This window comes from Pseudorasbora parva, chromosome 17 (genome assembly GCF_024679245.1).
Source record: "Pseudorasbora parva isolate DD20220531a chromosome 17, ASM2467924v1, whole genome shotgun sequence".
Taxonomy (NCBI): Eukaryota; Metazoa; Chordata; class Actinopteri; order Cypriniformes; family Gobionidae; genus Pseudorasbora; species Pseudorasbora parva.
In genome coordinates, this window is record NC_090188.1 from 18314113 (window position 1) to 18341465 (window position 27353).

Sequence of the window (27353 nt, forward strand, 5' to 3'; positions counted from 1 at the left end):
TGCATATGGCTTTAAATGAAGAATGACCCCACCCCTCTGTTGTGTGGGGTGGTGCGAGGAGTGTTGCCATTAACAACAGAGGCGAAATAACTGTTACACGTGACTCTGAGGACAGATCATAGACTGTAAAAAAGATCAACTATCAATTAAATCTAAGGCTAAAAAGACACTTATGTCACTTTGTTCTATCTTTATGTACTGGCAGGGTAATGTTGCGTGAATGCTATGTGTTTACTGATGTATACCTTAGTTCATTGACATATTGATGTTACAGCTAATGTCAATAAAAACTTTTTTCTGTTAATGTCAGTTTGTCAGTGATGCGTAATGTTATCTATGCATTGTAATAACTGTTACAACACGATTTATTTTTAGACAGTAACAGACACTGTTATAAACCATCTACATAATTAAGCTTAAAGTTAACTTACCACATCCACATTAACTTTAAAACCAGCGTACACAGTTTGTAATAACACAATAACCATAACATGTTGTTGATTATAAACGTGGGATTATGAATTATATTGAGAACATCATACATAGAAAGTAGTGTTGCACGATATACCGGTACTAGAAAAGTATTGCGATACCCTGCTATTACAAACGGTACGATATGGACTTTTATTAGTACAGGTACTTTAAGGGGGACAGCGCCTGTGAGCTGCATTTCTTAATGTGCGTGGATGTGTGACAGCAGGTGTCAGGACGTGTGTGCAGAGCTCTGCTTTAGCCGTTCAATAAACATTAGAAGTAGAAGAGTTAAATAAGCGCAACGCATGATAAAGAAAGCAACAGAAATATGCGCGCATGAGAAGAAAAAGCGCGGGACGTTGTTGTACTGCCGGACTTTGACCTGAAGCGCGCGTGCACGCCTTTCAGACAACAAACATGCGATCGCCCTTCAGTTCTTTCACGGCTTATTATTTGGGTTTGAATGGTCAAAAATATGTAAAAATGCACGGTCTGGTGAGTATTCAGTTAAACACAGTCAGAGATGTATTTAGTTAACGTGTAGCCTACAACTGAGGTAATTAGATCAGTGCAGGTCTTAAGCCAGACCTAATATTCTGTGATTAATGTTAAGCAAACAATGAAAAATAGAAAACCACCACGTTTGGCTAAATAACTAAAATATATGTATTAAGAATCAGTGTATAGTTAAATTATAGAGTGAAGACTAAGTAAGCAGTTTTATATACTTGATTATTTAATTTCTTTCTTGACTTGCTACTGTTAACTAGGCCTAATGAAGCTGAAAAATAAAGAACTTTGTCATATTGTTTGTAATTTGCATTTTTTGTTTATTTTTAAAAACAAGACACAACTAAAAATCTATATTAAAATTATAAGATTACATCTTAAAAAATATTAAATTACTCGAATCATAAAATAAGATTTTGTTCATCCCAACCTGTTGAGAAGCGAAAGGTTAGTGAATGATAACATGATTGATAATGTGATCTCTGTGAGGATCTTCACACTGGCATGTAGTTATTATAGCAATAAGAGGAGGGAATGGTCAAAAACCAGGACACGAACATGCTGGCCAAGTGAATTTTTAGTAACAAAAATAAAACAATGAATAATAAGTTATGTTGTCATATTATTCATATTATCTGTTTTTGTTTGATTTTTATTGTGGTATCGATTTAGTATCGGTATCGAGGTATTTTAGTCTGGTATCGTATCAAAGTCATAATTTTGGTATCGTGACAACACTAATAGAAAGCATGCCATAATTTAGCGTTACCCTGTAAACTTTAGCTGCAGTTCATCGTGAAGCGTTTCAACTTCTTGTGGAGGGGCAGCAAAAACACGAAGAGCTGGTACAGATCTTTATTCAGGAACAGCTGAATGAAATGTTCGGATTTAGAAACATCAGAATGACTGCTGTGTTCATTATTACTCCCAAGAACAGAAAACTACAATCGCCCAGCGTCTCTACTTATACAATGGCGGACTGTAAAGACCATAGACATCATATAGATTTGAAACCTATATGATGTCTATGGTAACGACGACAGCTTGAGCTCACTCAGGGCGGGTCTGAGATGAAACGCTGCTTGTCAATCAACAGTCTTAGGAGGGGTGTTTGATAGTGTGACGTCACACATCGAACGGATCGATTTGAGACAGGGGAAAACATCTAAGGAGAATTAAAAAAAAACACTTGATGGATTTTTATCATTATAGGATGGTTGTGTACAGGCACTGCCAACACACATTTCCATACAATCAGCTTGTAAAAGTGCATGTACCATGAGATGACCCCTTTAACAAGAAGTTTACTACCGTTTTTTTTTATTAGCTTTCTGGGCCTTGAAAGTTCCCATTGCATAGCTGTCTATGGAGGGGCCAGAAAGCTGTTGGATTTCATCAAAAAATATCTTCATTTGTGTTCCGAAGATGACGAGATGAGGATGAGGAATTAATTACAGAATTTTAATTTTTGGGTGAACTAACCCTTTAAGATTTTATTATGGGGAAAAAACATTTTAGTTTGACAAAAAAACACAAACAAAAAATACAAAATTAAAATCTTAATTCAAAACTATGGCACGGAAGTATGTGACAAAAACACAGCAAGATCCAGTTTGTTTTGTGTACAAACACTTCTTATCCAACAACACAGTGCTACTCTTTGATGAGCAAGGCGAGAGTGAAGTGTGCTCTCACTCCTACTCCTCCTACAGAGGTCAATGTCTGTGTGTGTGCATGTGTATGCATGTGTCTGGCTGTAGTACAGCCAAAGTAACCAAACCCCTCATGAGAAGAGTCACTCACCCATAGTTTGCTCTCATAATAGAAAGCATCCAGCAGTTTGACTATGTAGTGATGGTCACAGGAGGCAAGGATTTCAATCTCCACCATGTAGTCCTCTAGCTCCTCTTCAGTTTTGGTATCGATCACTTTAGCTGCAGCAAGGATTCCAGTCTCTTTATTCTGAGCCTGTGACAAAAGCAAAAGTGTGAAACATTCAACAGGTAGGTAGCACATGCATACGATGGCTTCTATGATCCTGTACAGGCCTTGTATTCAAAGCCTAATGCAGCTTTTTAATGTCAGTGCCAGGGGCTCAAAGGATCATTTTCTTTTATCTTGAACACATTTTCATCTGTCCTGTAATAACTGTTAGTGTTGTTGTGAGTTACACATCTATGGTGCACCTCTACTCTGAGCACAGACAACCAATCAGATGAAATCAATAACTAGAAGCTCAGTTTTGCTAGTCTCAGCCTCAGACGTCATGCCCACATACTGCCTACAATCCATTGCTAAATGCATATGGCAGCACAATAAACTTCTAACTGGTTTCTGGGAGACTAGTGTTTGACCGTCTTTGAGGTTTGCCAGCCAACAAATCTGTTTTCTCCAAGACGATGACAACGAGAGCTTCACACAGAGTTAAATGTAAAAGGAATGTTTGATTACAAGATAAGAAAAAGTAACATTTTCCAAGCTTAAACCCCCCTTTGCCAACATATGAAGGGATTCTTCCTTTTATTAGCTGTACGTCCTCTCGCATCTTTAATGGAAGACCAGGTGGAGTACCTTACTGAAAATGGAATATCTGCAGGCCAAACTTATTTCACATAAAAAGTGTAAAAGTCTTATTTCGGGAGGTGTGATAAAACATTAAAAAAAATCATTTAGAAACACCCTGAAAGAGTGCATTCAGACTTTTTTTTAACTTGACTTCTGAACTGTCTAATATGTGTAGCTTTCTACCACATTTTAGGCATTGTTTTAATGGCATGAGCACTACATAGTAAACAGAATATAAACTAAAACTATTGGTAAAAAGAAGGAACATTTTATAACCTGTAAAATGGCTGAACAAGAAACAAATTCCTCTATGTACCCTGAGATTAGTATATTGCCTTTGACCTAATTCATTACAAAAGCACTTATTCACAGCTTTACTCCAACAGGAGAGACATGAAACCTATAACCATCAAAGCACATTGGCTAACTAACTCCTTTGTTACAATACTCAAATGTTATTGAGTAATAAGACAACTGAAGTCACTTTTGTAACTGTATTATGAAATTCTGGAATACTGAATATGAGATATGAATATCTATGATAAAAAAAAACAGAAATGTCTTCTAAAAATTAGCCACACCCTGTAACCTGCAACTGATACAAGCAACAACATCTATTTAAAAAAGCAGAAGAAAAAAACAGAAACATGACAGGGTTACCTCATTCTACAGGCGTGCCAGAGGCTGTTTGAGGAAATACATATCTCCACCAGGCTTTGAGGTCATCCCTATTTGAACTACAATGCAAAAAAGTGTTCTAGTTGTATTAAGTGTTTGCCTTAGCTAACAGTTCCAGAATATTCCATTCAAAGCAGAAGTGACTAATGGCGGGTGTAACACGTTATTCCATTCAAACCATCCTTTATCTATGCCAAGGAACACAGTTTCTATTCTGGGATCAACCTCTGAGTGTTTACAGCTACCCGAAAACAGAGAAGAGCAGACAGAGAAAGGAAAGTCAAGTACACCATAAAATGTGTGAGTGGATAAGAGTTTATTGTAACATAGTCTCTCTCAATTTTACTTGTACTGCTTCACGCCTGTTTCTACCCTCAGACCGACAGGAAATTAACACAACCCGAGAGAGAGAGAGAGAGAGAGAGAGAGAGAGAGAGAGAGAGAGAGAGAGAGAGAGAGAGAGAGAGAGAGAGAGAGAGAGAGAGAGAGAGAGAGAGAGAGAGAGAGAGAGAGAGAGAGAGAGAGAGAGAGAGAGAGAGAGAATGTATGTATGTATGTATGACTGTATTGTACTTGTGCCGATAAGAATACACAAAGAGAGACCTCAGTGATAAAAGAAAGACAATAGACTGATCAATGAATCCAAAAAGCAAATTCAGATCAGGCACCAGTCAAACAAAGATTTCAGAGTCAAAAGTCAAACATCTTTTCTTACATTTTGCTATGTACATCCAAGTGTAAAAAAGTGGGGTGGGGAGACTTGATTCCATCAATTAGTAATTGAACGTCACCAGAAGGTCAATTTTTACTAATGCACAGATGACTTGCACACACACACAAAATACTGGCATTTCAATAAGGAACGCGCAGACTATTCCTACTCGTGGAATATAGACCACCTCCAGGTATGGTGTGGTAATGTTGCACTCCCAGGACCGCATGACAGCCTTCACATTACCAATTTTTCATATGAACTGTGCCCTGTTCTGAACTAAACAACCAGTGTAAAAACTCCCTTTATTTATATTCTTAAAATGAGAGAAATCACTGCTTATTCTGAATTCAAGCTTAGGCTGAGACATGAAAAACATCCATGACCTTTTATACATGTCTAATCTTCATGCTCTGAGTATGGTTTCACTAATAATAAACGCACATTTGAATAAAGCATGCATATTTGTCCATACCCATGTTGAGTATTAAAAACTTGAAACATTAATTTAAAATACATTTACAACTGATAAAAACGTGCGATTAAGTTGAGACTAATCTCGAGTTAACTCATGGCAATCATGCAATTAAATATTTTAATCGATTAGCAGCCCTAATAACAGGACTTGATTATGTCCCTTTGGAAAACACTGAATGCTAAAAACAATGCCTAAACCCCATTATCCACCAGCCAGTATGGCCTAAGGGATGTCACTGGACAAGCAAAATTGTTTCAGAGGAAAGTTATTACATTGTTTTCCTCCTTGGAAGAGAATTCACTGAAAAAATTCACTGACCACCAGAAATGCACATTAATTTAATGTTAGCTTGTTTTGCTTTGACTATTTTTTTTAAAGAAACTCAAAACAAAGAGGGATGAAAGACAGCAAAACGGAAAAGAAACTGTGACCCTCTGGTAAACCACATGAGTAACAGATGTTTACCCACACCCCCAGCAACACTGCATGCATGACTGCAAAACTGAGGCAGGAAGATCCTGCTGATTCACTCTGTAGAATAGATCAACTTCTCCACACCTCTGCATAAGATACTCTATTCATTCAAGCTATACAAAGGGAGTTACTTCCTCATTAGACAGCTTCTTACAAATACTCATTTCAAAATAAGATGTCCATAAACTTGAGACATACTGATTTTAGCTAGTTTTGTGCATAAACCAGTGAAGACTCTTGAACAACAAAGAACAAAAATAACTCATCTGTCTGCATATCAATCATGTCACTGAATGATATCTCAAAGATGTGTGTAGAATTTATTTCGTAGGCTATGTCACACCCAACTTGTGGTGTCACAAAAACAATGCATTCCATAAACAGGAGCAGTACGGAAACATTCTTCAACAGATTAAAGTGAGTTTGAAGCAGGCATGGACTGACAGGAATGGTGTGAATTATGTGAGGTTTAATTACCAACTACAACTGGTTCTACAAATCGAGCAAAAATAAGATATACAACGTAAAGAGTTTATATAAATCCAAATACTACTACAAATATGTGTGTTTGACTCTTTTTGTGCACTTAATTTGTATTAATTTAACAATAGAAAGTCGTTGTGCTCAAAAACTCTACATTTTATGATGAAGTTGCCACATATTTACATCCTTTACTTCTCTACTGCCCTTAGAAAAATATGCCATTGTAACCATTGTTTCTGCCAAAATACCATTGTTACTACAGTTAATTATAATACTGTCAAGTCTTATTAAATATAAATATGGCCTCTCCATTAAATAGTGTCCCAAAATATAAATATCTGCAAGTGCGTATCATGATGATGTTACATTTCTTTTTTCATAACCATACCAGCTTATAGTTTTGCTATACTACGACTAAAACTTAGATGTCTATAATAGTACGCCTGAACCCAAATTAACTTTCAGGTTTAATTTTTGTCTATGATGAAATGAGCATACTAAAACGTCAAGATATTAGTCAAGCTGTTTGAAACAAAGTGTCAGGGATGGTCAGGAAATCACGTTCATGATAACACCACATGGAATGGCAATAAACCATAAGATGATCTAATCAGTTAAAAGGGATTGTTCCCCATGACATTAAAGTTCTGTAATCACCCTATTTTCTGTGGAACAAAAAAAGAATATATTGGTCAGAAAGAGTCTCAGTCACTATTCACTTTTCATGGAAAACAGACGCAATTTACTGGAGTTGCGCTGTCAGTTTCTTGCAACATTTCTTTTTTTGTTTTGTTTGTTCCACAGAATAGATCAAGTCATACAGGTATGGAAATGGGTAATAGGTAAACAAATAATGACAACGTTTACATTTAGGAGTGAACTGCCCCTTTAAATGAATCAGTTAAGTCAGAGGAACAATACTAATACACTCAATCACCTACTGGATATTTACCTTGTAGACTTTCCCAAAGGCTCCATCCCCAAGTTCTCCAACAATCTCCCACACCTCCTCGGGGTTGAGGTCTCTGTGAACGTGCTCATACTGTTTCTTTTTCTTCTCCGTGCCCAGCTTAAATATCTTCCGAAAATTGAAAAAGGACATCTTCTAAAGGCAATTTATATGTCTAACGGTTAAAAAAAGAACCGACACGACATAAACCGATCTGTTAATACTATACTAAACGTATAACTTGGGGAGTTGGCTAATGGGCTAGCTTTGGATGATCGATTTCCAGCTAACTCATTTAACTGTACAGTTGCCGACAGCGCCAAGTAATCCTGTGAATGGCGGCGAAGGTATTAGTCTCTCTGAAAGTGACAGAGATCAGTCTTTATTTGGCATTTCGCGTCTCCATAACATCGAATCATCAAGGCGAGCAACTCCTTCCACCATACAGGGATGGAAAAGTAACAGTCCACTTCCTCAGCTAGCTTCACAACGGCTACATGTGTGTCCTTCTCTGTATTTACCTCACCCGTGTGATAAAAAAGCCACGCAGTCAAAAAATTATCTTGTATTCATATGTTTCGTTAAAAAACTACGGTACAGCTAAATCCATAAAGGAGGAGGCGGATAGGTAACGTAAGTTAGCACGCCGTAAAAATGCTGAGCGGATGCTGATGACCAAACTCCTGTCTGAGCCCAGTCTACCGCTCACGGGAGGGGTGTGTGTTACAGCTTAGCCAAGCACAACCGTCTCGATAAAAACCGATTGAAGGAGACCAACAAGACCGTCGACCCCGCTCGCGGTGTTGAAATGGATGTTTCTTGCGCCTTGCTCACTTGCTCAACGTTCGCTCGGGTCTCTCGTGACTAACTTCTCGAGGATGTTGCGGGAGAACTCAAAGCGCGTGCGTTTGGATAGGGAAGGCGCGTGCCCGGCAGTGGAAAAACTGGTGCATGCGCAGTTGGTGCTGGCTGTTTAGAGGGCAGCACTGTTCTGAATTAAAATCAGTAACGTGGTAGGGGATTTGATCCATCCCAGTATATCGAATCCTTTGTATCATTCACCACCAATAAATGAATAAATAAATTAACCGAACAACTACTGATATTGCTCCTTCACAGCCCACACTTATGAGTTCTATAGCCTAATCAGTAGGCCCTATTTGAAAGGAAAAAAGCAAACACTGTTGTGGAAAACAACAACAACATAAACACTCAAGTCACGGAGTTCCAGATGCCAAAGCCTGTAGGCTAGAACATCTAACATTCTCAATCCCAAAAGTCATTATTTTTTATACAGCAGGGGCGAATAGCCCCAATGAGGGTGTAAAAAAACAATAGCCTATATTGTTTGTGTACTAGGGTAGGTAAGAACAATACAGCAGGTAGGGCTACCTATCAAGTCAATCCCTGAATATTGAGTTATTTTATAATAATTTTAAATACCCAGATAGCATACATTGATATTAAGAATATAAACGCTATATTTTACTGTAATTGTCAAGATTGGCAATATGTGAGTAAAATATTAGGCTATTTAAATAAAACTCTACATTTGTACAATTAAAAGAGGTAGGCTAATCTACATTTCTCATTTTCATTCATGGAGATGGGAAATTTGTAATGCTTTAGTGGAGGGTTTCTGTCACCTGGTGGAAAACAAACACACTTTTAGCACGAAAATGACATGAAATTACTATAACCAGTAGATGGCTGCAGAGGAACACTCATTAGCTCGTTTGCCATTTCCAAAATCTTTTCACACATTTTGCTTTTAGATTTATTATTATAAGCAATGTTAGCAATTTTATTGCACCTAAAGTATGACCCTGAAGTAGAAGGAAAAGTCAAAAAGTCTCATGGCATTTTGATGAAAGGAATTTCATAAATGAATAAGCCCAGATTTTACAGTGGATGGGACTCTGGCCTGGCTATGGGTTGATGAACCGGCTGTATAATGCAGACTATATGGGAGGAGTTTAAGCCTGCCACCTTTTTAAAGGGGATTGAGGCAATCACAAATTAGTGTAGGCCTATATTATTAATACATATTAATTGAATTTTTAGAGAGGCTGGGTGGATATTTCAAACCTAAAATTGGTCTAGTTATGCCCCTGTTATACATTTTACTTTTAACTAATAACATCTTCCACCGGTCTGTCCAATTGTTTCTCTAACTTATTGGCTTCTTCGTTATATTTGCACACTGCCCATTAGTAAGTTGTTTTTTTGTTTGTTTTTTAAATATATTTTTACTTTGTAACGCTCAAGTGGTATGAACAGGCATACTGCACCATATGCTGGATACAGTGTTACTGATTGGCCTAAAGTTTTCTAGTTTCACAGAGGTCTAAAAGGCCTGACATTTTATTGATTCTCCCAAACTATTCTATAAAAATATAGGCTACTGTTTTCAAATATATACCACATATATATTTATACCACATGCTTGAAAATGTGATTTTGGTTCATTGCTACTGTGTATAGGCTCAAATTTGATTAGCAGTACTTGGAAAAATTACTTATTGAATAAAATTTATATAAAGTGGCCATACACTGACATCTACTGGGGCTAACAGAATAATGCAGAAGTATCACACCTGGAAATGTCACTCATGTAGCCTACTGTGGGCTCTCTCAAATGCTCTTGTTTTTCTCGAAAATGGAGAATGTAGATCAAACAGTGGGCAATATTTTGTCTGAAACGCCCTCTATTGAAGAGGTGGAGGATATATTACATGGGGGTCAGCTGTCCTGTAACCATGTCGATGAAGTGTGGCCTAATTTGTTTCTGGGGGATATGTAAGTGCATTTGTATGTGACTTATTTTGAATGCGTTGATTAAAAGAAAATATTAGAGGTTTACTATGTCATTCTTTCATAAACAGGTACATGTCTCATGATAGATATGGCCTATGGAGACTGGGTATAACTCACGTTTTAAATGCTGCACATGGTAAAATGTGTTGCAAAGGAAGTGATGATTTTTATGGGACAACCGTGAAGTACTACGGCGTTCCGGCAAATGATCTGCCTACATTTGATATTTCCCCTTTTTTCTACCCTTCAGCACACTACATTCATGATGCTCTCAGCACAACAGGTGGTATGTAAAAACATTTCATTAGCATTTTATTTAAAAAAAAAAAAATTGTTTAACACAATCATGGTTATCCTGAATTATTAATTGGTAGGCCTATCTAATTTATTTTTCTGAAAATAATTTTTGATTTGATAGATATAGATAGATAGATAGATAGATAGATAGATAGATAGATAGATAGATAGATAGATAGATAGATAGATAGATAGATAGATAGATAGATAGATAGATAGATAGATAGATAGATAGATAGATAGATAGATAGATAGATAGATAGATAGATAGATAGAGACATTGTTACTGACAGATTCATTGTATCTCTTTTCAACAGCTAAACTGTTTGTGCATTGTGCTGTGGGAGTGAGCCGTTCAGCTGCTTTGGTCTTAGCTTACCTAATGATATATTGCAATTACTCTCTGGTGGATGCCATCTTGAAAGTGAAAGAAAGAAGATGGATTTTTCCAAACAGAGGATTTCTAAAACAGTTAATAACTCTCGGCAATGAATTAAAATGCAAGGCACAGTCAAAGTAGCTTGATATGTTTTACGCAAGTATGCAATTCAGAAATCAAATTCAAACATTTTTTAAATATGTTTGACTTCACATTTGTTAAATATGAAGATATTCACATTTAATAAATGTTAATAGGCTAACATTTAGGCTACAGCACTCCTTCCAGTGGTCAACAACAATATAATAAAATAATAAAAAATATTGTATTTCTAATCAAAGCTTGTGTTATACTTCTGTTAAATAAATAACAAATTTGAATTAAATAAGAAAGAAATCGAAAGCAATAATTATACTACCGGTATACATGGTCAATAAAGTTGTAGGCCTAGCTAAATATTGTTTTGTTTCTGGGCCATATTTAATTACTGAATACCTCCCAACACAAATTAAACCTCAAAGACTTTTTATTATATAAACTTGAGCTGATCAGTATGCAAATGCAAATCTGATCTTTGTTGCATGTTTTCTTCTTTGTTCCACTAAACAATACTCCAAATGTTCACAGACGTTCACTCAACACAATTGTCACTTATTGTCCAGTTCTCTCGTCATCGGATGAATCATCCGTCACTTGTGAAACAGATAACAATGTTCTGCCACCATAGAAGTGGAACAAGCTAGAATGGCTGTAAGAAACATATATTTTAAAATAGCTAGGCGGCCATACGATATGTAGCCCAAATAATAATGAACAGGCTACATCTGAGTTTCCGCTCTACAAATGTTTTATCCGGGGCAATTAAAGTTTTCAGTGTCATTATTCAGGTCCAAAGAGGTCCAAAGCACTGATACAAATACGCAATCAGGTGGCGCTTGTTACTTTTTTCCCACGCTAGTCAAGATGGGCCAATCATAGTCGAATGTGATTACTGGTGCAGCCATTTTATTCAATACTTTTATAGAAACTGTTATGCTATAAGTCCATTTACATGTCAGATACCAGAACGTGGAAATCATAGGCTATAGGCTATTTCACATGTTTTATCCTATTTGTTCGAGTATATCCAGTAAGAAGAAAAACATAAGAAGATTTCAATGCGACTCAATGAAAGTTTCGACTTTCCGAGCCACCAGGCGCCCCCTAGCCATTCACAATATTTGTTGTAGCGTACGCACACGACTCCTCGTCATTGAAGAGATGAGATGTTGCAGCGGTATCTGGTGGCCGAGGTCGGAGCGTCATAAAGAGCACCTGTCTGTGTGGATCACGACGTGCCAAAACGATTATGTAGGCTGAGCCCCCGGGAAAACAAGAGAAACACATATTCACTGGCGTAATTGTCTGTTTTGGGTCAGTTAAGAAGAATGACAGCTCAGAAACATAAACACGGACTCCTGGCTATTAAAGAGTTAGAGAATGTTCTGGACACATGCAAACTTGATCTAACTCCAGTCGACGAGGTCTGGCCGAACCTGTACATCGGAAGCGTGTAAGTATAGGCTACTACTACAAAACTGATGTGGTGTTGTACCATTAGCTTTTTAAAAAAAAATATATATGTTAATGTGTTTTATATTTAGTTGTATTGTATTATCTTTATATTTAAATATTTAAGAATATTCTATTCAAAGTGACTTATTTATTTGATAATAATGTGCATCCATCTAGTGAAATCAATTTTTGCGGTAACTTCACTTTTAATGCCATAGTGTTTGTCCTGTTAAATAATGTTTTCTCTTTTTTAGGGCCATTGCTCAAAATAGAAATGCTTTGAAGAAAATGGGAATAACTCATGTCTTAAATGCTGCCCATTCCAAGCAAGGCAGCATTGGGGACCAGAGTTATTATGGTAGTGCAATTGTATATTATGGCATCCCAGCAGAAGACTCTTCATCATTTGATCTTAGTGTGCACTTTAAACCGGCTTCTGATTTCATCCACAAAGCCCTAAGGAAGAAGAATAGTAAGTGACCACAGTCAGTGAAACTAATGTAATGCAAAAATGCAAAACAAGTTGATCAAAATGACCTGGGGAGGATTTTGAAGTCCACTTTGAAACTAACACTGATTCATATGGTTAATATAGTTAAGACATAATTATTTAAAAAACAATTCTATCCTCCTAACCCATATGACATCAAAACCACCCATACTTGACTGACCCTTTAAGACCCTTTTACAAAAATTTTAGGACAGAAAAAAATAAATTTGTTCTGTTATTGAAATCCTTGGAAAAAGGCTGCATTTTGTCTTTATCTCTTTAAATTTCCCTCTAAACCTGATAACAGCTGATCGTGATTCTGAAATGCTATATATATATATAATACTGTACATAATACAGAAGATATTCATATTTAATAAATATTAAAAGGTTCATTTTGATTATTAGTATTAGCAGCTCCTCTTGATCATTGTGGTCTGTCTTTTATCCGCAGGTAAGGTTCTTGTTCATTGCATCATGGGAATGAGTCGGTCTGCCACTCTGGTTCTAGCGTACCTAATGCTGCGTCAGCGTTTTACTCTCCGCACTGCCATCCAAACGGTTGTATTGAAACGTGCAATCTATCCTAACAGGAACTTTTTGAGCCTTCTCCTTGATTTGGACATTCAACTACAGAGAAAGCGAATGCTGTGTCCTATTCTCTGACAGAAAAAAAAACAACAGAAATGTAATGAACACACACAAGCACATGCATACATTTTTATATAATTTAAGGTAACCAGCAATTGTATGTTTACATTATTTATGCTATATAGGCCTATTGTTTCATAAAACATGTGCCTTTAAGGTTTAGTGCATCTATCATCTTTAAATTTTTACATGCATTACAAGGTTATTATACACTGTAAAAAAAATGGCTCTAATTGGAAATTGTCTATTGACTGATCACGTCTAAATTTTTCAGTTTGCCGAATTAAAATTCTGTGAATTGACGCAATTTAATTCACAAAAATTAAATTCGGCCAACTGAAAAATTTAGATGTTATCAGTCACTTAAAATGTTTCAATTGGAGACCTGAATTGTTTTACAGTGTATAGTCTACTCTATAACATGATAAATGTAGCTATGAAAACACTTTAATATTAAATGAAAAAATATTTACCTTAATATTAACATGGGTGATTTTACTGTACAATGTAGTGTAACTGAAAAATTATGTTGAAGAATGTTTTTATGAAAATCTGTGATATATTCAAGTTTCACCTTTATAAACCACAGCACACAAGTGCCACATGCTCACACAGTGTAGTCAGTATTCAGCATATACAAATTTAAACAGTAGGCCTATTAAATGATTGAATTGTGGTTCATTATTTGGCGGCAGAGAAAACATTCACTGTAAGCAGTATTAGCTTTTACGTTGCCTTTGGCAGCCAAATTTGGAGAAATATACGGGCCAAGCACAACATTCTTCTGTTGACTCAGTCCTAAAAGCCTTGTTTAAAATGACTGAGCAGCACTTGCTGATGTGATTTTTAGTGCACCTTTTTTGTTTTAATAGCAGAATAATGTGTTTCATTCAGGCCATTGATTCACAGAAGTTCTTTTGTTATCTCTGAGAACATTTACTGCTGTATAAACAGTTTTGTCAAATGCACCGTATACTTACAACATTTAATTGGACGTGAGAGTCTATTGATCTTGAGAAGGATAAATATTCAGTTTGTTGCTCTCATTTATATTTGCCTATGTTAAGTATTTTAAGTGTTACAACTGCAGTGGTGGATTCATATACAGATTTATCATGTACTAACACAAATAAGGTGCCAAATATAATTTGTATCTGTATTAATTTCAATAAAATAAACATAAAGTGCTTTGGTTTTTGTATGTTAGTTAGGCAAATTATAGTATATTATAGTATATTTGAGAATATTTATCCCTACTAAGTTCATAATAACTCTGAACAACTAAATGTAATTTCAAACATTTCTTATTTTATATGTAATATACTTATTTGCATTTTCTCATGTTAAGATACATGCAATCCATGTGCCAGTTATAATACTATCTGTAGATGACCCTTTCTTATGTGGGTTTAAAGGGATAGTTCACTTTAAAATGAAAATTCTGTCATCCTTTACTCACCCTCAAGTTGTTTCAAACCTGTATGAATTTCTTTCTTCAGCTGAACACAAGGGAAGATTTTTTGAAGAATGTCAGTAACCAAACAGTTAACTGGAGCCATTGACTTCCATAGTATTTTTTTTTTCCTACAATGGAAGTCAATGGCTCCAGTTAACTGTTTGGTTACTGACATTCTTCAAAAAATCTTCCATTGTGTTCAGTTGAAGAAAGACATTCATACAGGTTTGAAACAACTTGAGGGTGAATAAAGGATGACAGAATATTCATTTTAAAGTGAACTATCCCTTTAACCTTCATCTATTCTACTGTACTTTTGATTTCCCTTTGTGCTTCCGAATGCTTCCAGCAGGGTGCAGTGCTGTGTCATGAAAAATATCAAATTAAAATCTGTTATGCTAAGTTTCCTCCCATAATATTTTTCTTTTCATCTGATATCCTTCATATGCTACATTAACACAAGCGTCTTTTGTTAAGTTTAACCTCATTAAAAAAATTCTCAAAATGCTACATTGATAAATAGATTACAGATTCAAGCCTGTCCTTTATCATTTGTCAATGCCATTTCATCATGCAGATGTACTTTTAGGTAACTGAAGCCCAACCAAGATTGTAATAGAACAACATTAACCCACAGAAACCTTGAGAAGAGAAACTAATTCCCCTGGACTGGCTCTTCCTGTCGTCACCCTGACAGCGTGACCTGCAGCTGTGCAACTAGAGGAAGCAGGACCCACACGAGTCCCCGGACACACATCTCTTTCAGAGAACATTCAATTAAGACACTACTTTGCTTCCTGATTAGCTGCTTGGCATACACTGTATGATGATAAATCATGGAAGCAGTTGAGAAGAGAAACGGGCAACAGCTAAGCCAAGTGTGTGTATATATTTTCAGCTAAGTGAAGTCATCTCCTGATTTGACTGTGGGGGAACCAGAGGCACAGAGGGGGTGATGCTGATGACCACATTAGTGTCACACAAGTGCTCTGGAAAACAGATGCAACTGTACATGATTACATTGTGTTTTCTCAGGGAAGGCTGTCAAGTCTAAGATATCACAGATAAAAAGAACAAACAAACAGATCAGCCCAGCAGCAACATACTTTGGCTTAAACAAACTGCTATGAAGAAATATCAATAGAAAAGCATAGTACTGTGTATGCTTTTTTAAAGACTGCATTTAATTTATTAAAAATACAATAAAGAGAGTACAAATTTGAATATTATTACAATTTAAAATAACCGTTTTCAATTTAAAAATGTATTTACTTATCCTTGTGATTGCAAAGCTGAATGTATATATATATATACATACATACATACATACATCACACAAATAGAATGTTCAAAATAACAGCATTTATTTGAAATAGATTTTTATATCAATTGTAGGCCTATGTAATTTTATATGTAAACTTCTTTACTGTCACTTTTGATCAATTTAATATATCCTTGCTGAATAACATAGAATTATTATTATTACTGACCCCAAACTTTTAAATGGTAAAAAAAATGTTACGCTAGGACTATTTACTTTGAATTCATAGAGTTTCTATTACTTTTAAAACCACAGAAGAAAAGCAGGCGGAATGATTCATGGATTGGCTATACCATGACAATTTTAAATGGGCAAATTTGGACCACATAATACAAATTACACAAACTGCTTTTCCAAGTAAGATTAAATAAAGCCAAGCTTAGCTATTGTAGTGCACTGCACTGTATTATTTGATTCACCAGGACAAGGACTTGAAACAGAAAAGTCTATTAAAATCCATAAAACATACTACGTGTTAATGTGATTCGTTTGTATACAGTATGTGGATTTGATAATAGTAAGTAATAAGCAGATCTTGAGAAGGAACAGGTGTATGTGGCTTTCACACCCAAGCCATTAATTCCTTTTTATTAGCTTCATAAAACCGTAATTACTATGGGTCTCAAAGCTTACTTTACCGGCATGGAAAGAACAACTCTTAGTTAAGTCTTCCTGTTTTACACACGTAGCATTTGAGCACTAACTAAACAGTTTCAGCTGGAGTACAAAGAAGACAGCATATCTTTGAGAGGGGTATCTGACACGCTCCAATTACAGAGCATGTCACTGCACTTGCATGTGCAAAGATCTCACCATTTATCAAAAACTCGCCCTCAAGGCAAATGAAAGGAACATCTGGATTTCAAGACTGTTTAACCTAGCAGCTGGCGAGACCTCGTGAGATGATGTGTATTTCCCTGCACAATGACTCATGATAAAGATGTATGTGTGCAATAAAAGCCGCTGATGACCCACCTTTACCTTTGTCTGCACTGCAAGAGTGAGTTACAATATTGGGAGTCTAGCCAAGATCTACACAATATGTGCAGAACATGCTCAAAAGATCATTGTCTAGGGAAAGACAGTCTTAAAAGCAAACCTGACTGCCCACTAAGACCTGGAAGAGCTCTTTGTATCCAGGGAGGTTTATAATTATACACCATTTAAAAAAAGAAACAGCCTCCAGAGACATATCTGTGGACTGGCTGTCGACAACGTCCCTGACCAAGGAGAGAAGAGCAGGCAATCTGAGAACAAGGGGGGGAAAAAAGGGCCACCGGCTGCAAAATGTAAGTTCACAAAAGGAGGGAGATTTTAGAGGCTTTTAGAAAGTAAAATTTTGGTGTTATGGAGAACTATTATGAGAGCTAACCTCAGTGAATCGCTCACAGCTCTGGCATCGCACACTTTCTTTCCCACACCTGAGCTGTAAACACATTTGCCACAACAGTCAAGGAATCCTAAGTGGAATGATATTCCATAAAAGCCTTCAGTATTCATTTTAATGTTGTTAAGAGCTGAAGTGGAGTGTCAGTGCGCTCTTAGCAACAAGAAGATTTCATGAGCAACAGCCTCAGGCTGTTGTTTGATGGTCTATTTGAAATAAAGAGGAATTGAGAATGCATCTTAACTGCATATTAGGCATATTAGCATGATAATATCCAAACCCTTACTGTAATTTTTAAATCAATTCCATTTTTGGGGGGCCAGGATGTCTCTCAAGGAGCTGTGTGCCTATGAAACACCATCCGTTGCTGAACTGCAGAACTTCATGCTGGCAGACAGACGGCCCACTGGACATGTCAACCAAGTGTGGCCTAATGTGTACATTGGCAATGAGTGTGTATTCTTTTTTCTATTCAAATGGAAATTCAATGAAAGTTCACAAAACTACAGATGTTCTCTGTGTTTATGTTTTGTCAGGGTTGCGGCACGAGACAAGTCAATGCTGTACAATATGGGGATCACACACATTGTGAATGCTGCTAGTGGACCCCCTCATGTCAACACCGGAGCTCGCTTTTATAGAGACATGTCGATAGATTACTATGGTGTGGAGGCTGATGATTCCTCAGACTTCATCTTAAGTGTGTTTTTCTATCCAACAGCAAGGTTCATACGAGCTGCGCTGTCAAAAAATGGTGAGTTACATATGAAGGGAATATCCTTATCTTATAGTGAAAATTTCTTCACTATACCACTGTCTTACTTACAGCAAAAATATTCAGTATCTTTGCCCTGCTTGAGAAATGCTTCATTTTCCCACCTGGCACTGTTGACTGGACTGGACTGGACTGGACTGCATTTATATAGCGCTTTTATCCAAAGCGCTTTACATTTTTGTCTCACATTCACCCATTCATACACCGACGGCGATGTCAGCCATGTAAGTTCGACTAATTTCGACCATAAATGTAGTCGCGGTTTTAACATTACAGTAAATTACATGGCATCTGACGCACAGAAGCCAATGGCAGCCAAATGCTATGCTTACATGGCACATCCATTGGCATATCTGGTCTTCATTGGCATGTGTCTGGCATTGTCGCGGAACACTGACACTGTGTCGCAACACCTTCAGTAGTGACTGACAGATGAGCTGAGCAGCTATATTGACATAATTGTGATACAACATCCTAAATAAATAGCCTAGTGCTATTTTTAAATAAATGTCAATTAAATAAAGTCTTAATATTAGTGGCCCATCTGTATCTGAGTGTCATCTTTCAATGTTATGTAATGACAATGTTGATTATCACGCAAACTGCCCATTCTAGGAAACAAAAGTAAAGAAAACTGTTGACGTTCAATCAGTTTGGGGTTGCTAGTTGGGGACTAGTTCACCACAGATATCCGTTTAGAGACATGAAGCATGAAAGTTCTTTGATGCTTTATTAGCACATAAATGCAAATGAGTAGGCTACATTGCTGTTTCTATATGTGCATGTGTAGTCTAAGACAAAGTATACAATAAAATAATCACTATAACATACAATTAATTAACTAGACAAATGGATTGAGAGTGAGCATGATTGAAATGCATCTGTGATGACGTATTTAAAATCAAAAGTGTTTTGTTTTTTCTTTTCTTTTTTAATGTATGTAACACTAATAGTTTTGAAGGTGAGGTCTGTAACTAAAGTATTTTTGCACTTATTTTGTTCCAAAATATTGCTACATAAATTATTATGATACAGTTCAGGAAGAGGGTAAGACACAGAAAGAAATTTCTGAACGAATAGGCCGTTCCCAGAGTGTTGTATCAAGGCACCTCAGTGGGAAGTCTGTGGGAAGGAAAAAGTGTGGCCAAAAACGCTGCAAGAAGAGGTGACCGGACCCTGAGGAAGATTGTGGAGAAGGACCGATTCCAGACCTTGGGGGACCTGCGGAAGCAGTGGACTGAGTCTGGAGTAGAAACATCCAGAGCCACCGTGCACAGGCGTGTACAGGAAATGGCCTACAGGTGCCGCTTTCCCCAGGTCAAGCCACTTTTGGGCTACAGAGAAGCAGGACTGGACTGTTGCTCAGTGGTCCAAAGTACTTTTTTGCTTTATTAGCACATAAATGCAAATGAGTAGGCTACATTGCTGTTTCTATATGTGCATGTGTAGTCTAAGACAAAGTATACAATAAAATAATCACTATAACACAATTAATTAACTAGACAAATGGATTGAGAGTGAGCATGATTGAAATGCATCTGTGATGACGTATTTAAAATCAAAAGTGTTTTGTATTTTCTTTTCTTTTTTAATGTATGTAACACTAATAGTTTTGAAGGTGAGGTCTGTAACTAAAGTATTTTTGCACTTATTTTGTTCCAAAATATTGCTACATAAATTATTATGATTTTTTTGTGTGAATCAATTTATATAAATATTTTAGCTGGTTTGCTAAAAAAGTAAAATCAAAAATTTGGAACTTCTAGGCCGCCTTGTGACTTTGTCTTTTGTAATTTTTCCAGGGATATTTTATGTGTTTTGTTCTTCCAATAGAAGTGAGAGGTTAATGAATCAAGTGATTTGAACCATTTATCGATGGGTGTTGTTGGAAGCACTGAAAACAGGTAGTTGACTTGTGGTAAAGTTAATTTTAACTGTAGCAATGCAACCGACTAGAGATAGGTTAGGTTAGTCCAGTGTTGTAAATCATCTCCAGTCTTTTTGGTATTGAGTGGTATTGAGATTAAACAACTCTGACAGTCTGAAGAAAATTTTGATACCCAAGTATGTAATGTTGCCGTTGTGGAGTGGAAGAGAAGAATTACAGAATGTAATGGGAGAATGTTTTCCAAACCAATCTTAAGCCGTGCAAACTCTCTGGAGTTTGGGTAAATCAGGTCAGGATTTGTAGAAGTAGGTCCACGATATACTCTTTCTTGGTCAACCAATGAACTTGGAGAGTGGTGGTGCCTTCTCCTACTCCTAGATGATAGCTTGTGCTGTTGCCTGGAAGAAGATTGTGGAGAGGGAGATCGGACATGACTTCTTGGATCCATGTTGGCTTCATGTGTCCCATCTTGTCTCCTACTAAACGGTCTTTCAGTTGGTGGACTGGTGTTAACTTTTTGGTTCCTGGATGAGCTTAGGTACTTAGGCTCATACCATCATCAACAGGAAAGACTTTCTTGACTGCTTAATTTCTCAGAGCTTTCCAAACTTTCCGCTGAGCTATCACTAGGCATAGTTTCAGTTTCAGTTACTCTTGGCCTCTGTGGGGCTGGTACCGGTATAGGGCGGTCTAGGGTCTTTGAAGGACCAGGTACAGGAAGTGGAGATAATCTCTGAAGGAGTAGAGGCTGCTGAGTTTGCCAACTAAACAACTGTTTTACCTCTGCTTGTGTTTGAGACATTAACTTACTGCTGCCCTGCTTAAGATCATCTCTTTCCTCCTTCAGCTGTTGAACTGTGGTAATCAGGTCTCTGTGGCATTTTCCTCACGTTTAGTGCATCCACATGCTGGTCCCACCGATCTGTGGTTCACTATTGTTGTAGACTGTGATTATCACCATGATATGCTACCACCTGTGGAGCGTCCATCCTGACTGACTTCCTCTTCGGCTGATGAAGCTAGCGGGGTGGTGGTATCTAGGTATGTTATAACCAGTCAAGTCATAATGCTGCAAATGTGTTGGAAGAGATGATTGTCTCCTGGGCTGCACAACAGGGACTTCATCTGATGGATGCCTCTCCATAACTGTGAAAAACTCTGGCTTGTAGGACCATAAAGAAAACTGTTGATGTTCAATCAATTTGGGGTTGCCAGTTGGGGACTAGGTCACCGCAGATGTTCAGTTAGAGACATGAAGAAGTAGCATGAAAGTTCTTTGATGCTTTATTTCCAGCACATAAGTGCAAATGAGTACATTGCTGTTTCCGTGCGTGTGTGTGTGTGTGTGTGTGTGTGTGTGTGTGTGTGTGTGTGTGTGTGTGGTCTAAAACAAAGTATATCAACCAAACATAATACAATCAGTTCTTCAAACAGTTAATATGAGCATAAATTAACTTGTTCATATAATACAGGTCCTTTTCAAAAGATTTGCATATGTGATAAAAGTTCATTATTTTCCATAATGTAATGGTAAAAATTAAATTTTCATATATTTTAGATTCATTGCACACCAACTAAAATATTTCAGGTCTTTTACTGTTTTAATACTGATGATTTTGGCATACAGTTCAGGAAAACCCAAAATTCCTATCTCATAAAATTAGCATATCATGAAAAAGTTCTCTAAACGAGCTATTAACCTAATCATCTGAATCAACTAATTAACTCTAAACACCTGCAAAAGATTCCTGAGGCTTTTAAAAACTCCCAGCCTGGTTCATTACTCAAAACCGCAATCATGGGTAAGACTGCTGACCCAACCCTGTCCAGAAGGCCATCATAGACACCCTCAAGCGAGAGGGTAAGACACAGAAAGAAATTTCTGAACGAATAGGCCGTTCCCAGAGTGCTGTATCAAGGCACCTCAGTGGGAAGTCTGTGGGAAGGAAAAAGTGTGGCAAAAAACGCTGCACAACGAGAAGAGGTGACCAGACCCTGAGGAAGATTGTGGAGAAGGACCAATTCCAGACCTTGGGGGACCTGCGGAAGCAGTGGACTGAGTCTGGAGTAGAAACATCCAGAGCCACCGTGCTCAGGCATGTGCAGGAAATGGGCTACAGGTGCCGCATTCCCTAGGTCAAGCCACTTTTGGGCTACAGAGAAGCAGAACTGGACTGTTGCTCAGTTGTCCAAAGTACTTTTTTCAAATGAAAGCAAATTTTGCATGTCATTCGGAAATCAAGGTGCCAGAGTCTGGAGGAAGACTGGGGAGAAGGAAATGCTAAAATGCCTGAAGTCCAGTGTCAAGTATCCACAGTCCGTGATGGTCTGGGGTGCCATGTCAGCTGCTGGTGTTGGTCCACTGTGTTTTATCAAGGGCAGGGTCAATGCAGCTAGCTATCAGGAGATTTTGGAGCACTTCATGCTTCCATCTGCTGAAAAGCTTTATGGAGATGAAGATTTGGTTTTTCAGCACGACCTGGCACCTGCTCACAGTGCCAAAACCACTGGTAAATGGTTTACTGACCATGGTATTGCTGTGCTAAATTGGCCTACCAACTCTCCTGACCTGAACCCCATAGAGAATCTGTGGGATATTGTGAAGAGAAAGTTGAGAGACGCAAGACCCAACACTCTGGATGAGCTTAAGACCGCTATCGAAGCATCCTGGGCCTCCATAACACCTCAGCAGTGCCACAGGCTGATCGCCTCCATGCCACGCCGCATTGAAGCGGTCATTTCTGCAAAAGGATTCCCTACCAAGTATTGAGTGCACAACTGAACATAATTATTTGAAGGTTGACTTTTTTTTGTACACTTTTCTTTTATTGGTCGGATTAAATATGCTAATTTTTTTAGATAGGAATTTTGGGTTTTCATGAGCTGTATTCCAAAATCATCAGTATTAAAACAATAAAAGACCTGAAATATTTCAGTTGGTGTGCAATGAATCTAAAATATATGAAAGTTAATTTTTATCATTACATTATGGAAAATAATGAACTTTTATCACATATGCAAATTTTTTGAGAAGGACAATACCCACACATCAAACATGAAGCAAGTATCTTTTCCTATTTACTATCACTAATCAACGGCACCTGCTGGAGTTGGGCAGAGCAAGCGTCTTTTGCGTATCTGCTTTGACAGAGTGCAATATTAGGCTGATTGACAGAGGAAGTCTCACAGACACAAATTCGAAATACATTCACAATGGGCCTTTTTAACATCAAGGAATAAATATATCATAGTGACTTGTAATAGATGTATTCCTTGTGTTTGCCAGAATGGGCAGTTTGCGTACTCAACAACATTGGCATATAACATTCAGTGGCAGATGTCACTCATACTGATGTTCTGTGACACAGTGTCAGTGTTCCGCAAAAATGTCAGTGGCACATCCCACTATCCAATGGCACATGTCACAAGTTTTAAGTGACATGCTAATGAAGACCGAATGTACCACTGACACATGCCAGTGAAGACCGGATGTGCCACTGGATGTGCCAATAAGCATAGTGACATGTGCCATGGGCTTCTGTAGGTCGGATGTCATGTCACTTATGTTAAAGGATTAGTTTACCCAAAAATGAAAATTCTGTCATTAATTACTCACCCTTACATTGTTCCAAACCCGTAAGACCTTCGCTCATCTTCGGAAAATAAATTAAGATCTTTTTGATGAAATCCGAGAGCTGACCCCTCCATAGACTTTAAAGGCAAAGAAAGGTAGGAAAGACATTGTTAAAATCATCCATGTAACTACAGTGGATACTTTTTTGCACTTTTAAAGTGCTGCAGTTCTGCCAAAGTGCTTTGAAGGAACTGCACTGTATTTGCAACGCATGGGAGACTGGCACAGAAGAATTTGTTGATTAAAGTCATTATTTTTGTTTGTTTTTTGCACACAAAAAGTATTCTTGTTGCTTCATAGCATTTAGTTTGAACCACTGTACTCACATGGACTATTTTAACAATGCCTTTAAAGGGGTACTTCAGCGCTGGGAAAATGAATCTGTGACTGAGTTGGAGAAGACACTACAATTAAAAACTAAACATGTCCGTTAAATATAATGAGTGAGTCGCCACGCGAGTATCACAGCACTGAGCACAAACTGCAGGAGTGAGATAAATGAGCTGTTCAATCTGCCGTGTTTCAGTTCATGCCTTTGCAAGCTTAACTTTCATAGAAATTAATTTGAAAAGTTAAAAGACTTACATTGCTCAGCATAGGTCCGTTTAAATGAATGCCTGTAGCTTAGCTGCGCTCTGAGTGTGATCTCCATCCCCCATGCGCGGGTATAAAACATGAGGAAATGGCTCCCTCTGCTGGCTGTAGTCTTTAGCCATTGGCCAAACATTCCTCCTATGATGCAAATATCATCAATTTGCATCATAAGAGGAATTTTTCCAGAAATAAAATGCATAAATCTCTCGTCTCAGTGAGATATGATGGGGGAAAGCACAATCATTTGAATATAATCCAGGGTTTCTACTGATACAAAGCCATATGCTAATCGCTGAAGTAACCCTTTAATTATTTCGATGTTTACTACAGTGGTTGATGTAACATCATGTAACATTATGATTTTACATTGTAAATACACCACACACCAGTGGGTCGATGTAACATCGACCCACTGGTGTGTGGTGGGTGTTCTGGCGCAATATGGCTGCCGTCGCATTATCCAGGTGGATGCTGCACATTGGTGGTGGTTGAGGAGATTCCCCCCTTCTAAATGTAAAGCGCTTTGAGTGCCTAGAAAAACTCTATATAAATGTAATTCATTATTATTATTATTATAATGAATTATAATACCTTCCTGGGTTTTGAAAGTGATAATGGAGAATCAGAACGTAATGTCATGCCACCATATTGGCAGGATATGCTATCCTTTGCCATGGTTACTTCGACAGTAAGAACGAGAGAAAGAGCAACAGAAAGAGCGCCCAGGTTGATATTTGTTTGAATTTTTGTACGATACGACGCAGACTCTTGAGAAGAAATCAAAAAGGAAGAAGCGAAAGGAAAGGGTCTCTATCGAGAGAGATTAAATGGACTGCATTTAATTAAATAGATTAAATAAACGCCAAGCAGCATTATTTATTTAAACTGCTTGACTTCAACAACATCGACTATACGACCAGCCAGCTACTGAAGGAAGAAAAACAGAAACTTTCTAAATTTTCACTGTTACAAAACGCTTAAAACTTAGAACATAGCCAACATTTGCACAATACTTTCAATTCATAATTTATGTATAATCAATTAGGCCTAAATCTAATATACAAATCATTAATACCATTAATAATGAAGTGTCTGTATATAATACATATTTGTACATATATATAAACTTTGTACTGATTGGTGTATTATTTGTTTTTAAGACAATTTGAAACAATTAACTATTAGGCCTACTTTCCCTTTTCATTATCTGTGCATGTTTATTAAAATGAATTAAAACCAAGCCTTAAATTCATTAAAACCATATATTAGACAGACAAGTTCCCCAGATCAATTCCCTCTAGCTACAAACAATCAAATTCAAAAAGTTTCAAAAACCAAGCTTTGAAACAGTATGCCTTTTCAAAGCCTCGTTTATTGCAATAACATTGCCAGTTGGCCAGTTTAATACATGCTCTAACTGATTCATAAACAAAATGGGTTTTTAAGCTTTATGAAGCAGTGTTTCGAATACACCCATCATATCTAACAGCATTAAAGCTTTCTTTTGACTATGCTAAAAGTAGAATTTGCACTGTACAAGTGTCTTGCATTGATTCTGTTCTGTTCTTCAGGAAGAGTGTTTGTCCACTGTCTGATGGGTGTGAGTCGCTCTGCCACTCTAGTGCTGGCCTTCCTCATGATCTGTGAGGATCTCACTCTAATGGAGGCTGTTAAAGCTGTGCGGCAACACAGGGACATCTGTCCTAATCCTGGCTTTCTTAACCAGCTTCGACACCTCGACATGAGCCTCGTCCGAGAGAGAAAGAAAAAACTGGAAACTTACAAATTGTAACTGAAAACTTGGTAACAATGTGATGAATCCCATTTCAAGACCACGTCCCTTAAGAGCTTCCTCCCCCATGGCCTCGTCCCAGTTCTTTTGGGCCAGATCTTATTTGCTAATATCCATTGTAGTGCAAAGGCAAAGTGGGTATCAGAAGGCAAAATTGAAGGGCTTCCCTATAAATGGCAAATAACTTCCACAGGGCAGCTGGGTCACAAAATAAATGGCAGGTTTTAAAATTTCTTCCAGATGAGATATTCTTTGAACTTGTTTCAAAATGAGCCAGCAAGCATGTTTTTTTTTTTTACTGGAGTGAAATGAAACGGTTGAGGCTTGCTCTTTATCATGAGAAGGTGGAAGAGCCATGCATGGCTACATGTCTTAAGGGTTGATCCCCTGTAGTGAGTTTCTAATGGGTATCATATGCGCCAACATATTTACAGTTTCTGCTCAAATCGATTGGTGTTGTGACCCATGGATATGTGTGAATCTAATGACCAAACAAAAATGTGATGGAACAGACAAAAAAAATTCACATGCCCTTTGAAACAGGTCTTTTCTTGTTGCCATTAAATAAATTACATAGTACCTCAGGAATTATGTGTTGTTTTGTTTTGAACAGCATCCGTTAATTTTCATCTAATTTCCCTTTGGACTGTGAAGGCAAACATAATTACAGAAGCAGAAAGGTCAAAATATTATATGTAACTGTTCTAAAAATATTATGTGTAACTGTTCTATTAAAATATGCATTGATCATTTGACTCATAAGCATTGACTTAACACAGAACATAAAGCTATATGATTGATTCCAGAGATTTCTAACTTTCCTTTTAACAGAAAAGCTCCTCAAGACAAACCATTGGACTCTCAGCTGCAGGCAGCATATGAGATGGCATCTATATCAGATCTGCGGTATCTGCTGCTGACTAACAGACAGCCTTTTGGACCTGTCAGTCTTATCTGGCCCGGCCTGTACATTGGAGATGAGTAAGTACTGAACT

At 37.4% G+C, this 27353-nt stretch overlaps 4 protein-coding genes across 6 annotated transcripts in view; 3 read left to right on the top strand and 1 right to left on the bottom strand.

Moving 5' to 3' along the window:
- slka (STE20-like kinase a) overlaps window positions 1–8251 on the bottom strand; it is a 29925-nt gene extending 21674 nt beyond the window's left edge. For all 3 annotated transcript variants that reach the window (XM_067422054.1, XM_067422053.1, XM_067422052.1), the window contains exons 1-2: window positions 7327–8251; window positions 2788–2952 (exon numbers count right to left, since the gene is read on the bottom strand). In XM_067422054.1, coding sequence (XP_067278155.1) covers window positions 2788–2952; window positions 7327–7476 — 315 coding nt within the window. In that variant the 5' untranslated portion in view covers window positions 7477–8251. The remainder of the gene's footprint in view (window positions 1–2787; window positions 2953–7326) is intronic.
- A 1711-nt stretch (window positions 8252–9962) lies between these two features.
- si:ch211-223p8.8 (dual specificity protein phosphatase 13A family protein) lies at window positions 9963–10957 on the top strand. Its single transcript, XM_067421934.1, has 3 exons — window positions 9963–10122; window positions 10209–10426; window positions 10755–10957. Exons 1-3 carry the CDS (start codon window positions 9983–9985, stop codon window positions 10955–10957), a joined length of 561 nt encoding a protein of 186 aa, XP_067278035.1. The 5' UTR covers window positions 9963–9982.
- A 932-nt stretch (window positions 10958–11889) lies between these two features.
- On the top strand, window positions 11890–14698 carry zgc:153981 (dual specificity protein phosphatase family protein). The gene is made up of 3 exons (XM_067421935.1): window positions 11890–12368; window positions 12625–12842; window positions 13315–14698. Exons 1-3 carry the CDS (start codon window positions 12244–12246, stop codon window positions 13524–13526), a joined length of 555 nt encoding a protein of 184 aa, XP_067278036.1. The 5' UTR covers window positions 11890–12243; the 3' UTR covers window positions 13527–14698.
- A 2819-nt stretch (window positions 14699–17517) lies between these two features.
- Window positions 17518–26838, top strand: LOC137044956 (dual specificity protein phosphatase 13B-like). Its single transcript, XM_067421360.1, has 4 exons — window positions 17518–17577; window positions 17999–18127; window positions 18212–18429; window positions 26138–26838. Coding segments are annotated over exons 1-4 (570 nt in total). The 5' UTR covers window positions 17518–17575; the 3' UTR covers window positions 26359–26838.
- The last annotated feature ends 515 nt before the right edge of the window (window positions 26839–27353 follow it).

What these genes read in the sequence shown, in the direction of transcription:
- si:ch211-223p8.8 (XM_067421934.1), top strand. Translation starts at nt 9,983, where the DNA reads ATGGAGAATGTAGATCAAACAGTGGGCAATATTTTGTCTGAAACGCCC. An exon ending in AATTTGTTTCTGGGGGATAT is followed by an intron (nt 10,123 to 10,208) that starts GTAAGTGCATTT and finishes TTTCATAAACAG; the next exon opens with GTACATGTCTCATGATAGAT. An exon ending in TGCTCTCAGCACAACAGGTG is followed by an intron (nt 10,427 to 10,754) that starts GTATGTAAAAAC and finishes TCTTTTCAACAG; the next exon opens with CTAAACTGTTTGTGCATTGT.
- zgc:153981 (XM_067421935.1), top strand. Translation starts at nt 12,244, where the DNA reads ATGACAGCTCAGAAACATAAACACGGACTCCTGGCTATTAAAGAGTTA. An exon ending in AACCTGTACATCGGAAGCGT is followed by an intron (nt 12,369 to 12,624) that starts GTAAGTATAGGC and finishes TCTCTTTTTTAG; the next exon opens with GGCCATTGCTCAAAATAGAA. An exon ending in AGCCCTAAGGAAGAAGAATA is followed by an intron (nt 12,843 to 13,314) that starts GTAAGTGACCAC and finishes TTTTATCCGCAG; the next exon opens with GTAAGGTTCTTGTTCATTGC.
- LOC137044956 (XM_067421360.1), top strand. An exon ending in AATGTGTACATTGGCAATGA is followed by an intron (nt 18,128 to 18,211) that starts GTGTGTATTCTT and finishes ATGTTTTGTCAG; the next exon opens with GGTTGCGGCACGAGACAAGT. An exon ending in AGCTGCGCTGTCAAAAAATG is followed by an intron (nt 18,430 to 26,137) that starts GTGAGTTACATA and finishes TCTGTTCTTCAG; the next exon opens with GAAGAGTGTTTGTCCACTGT.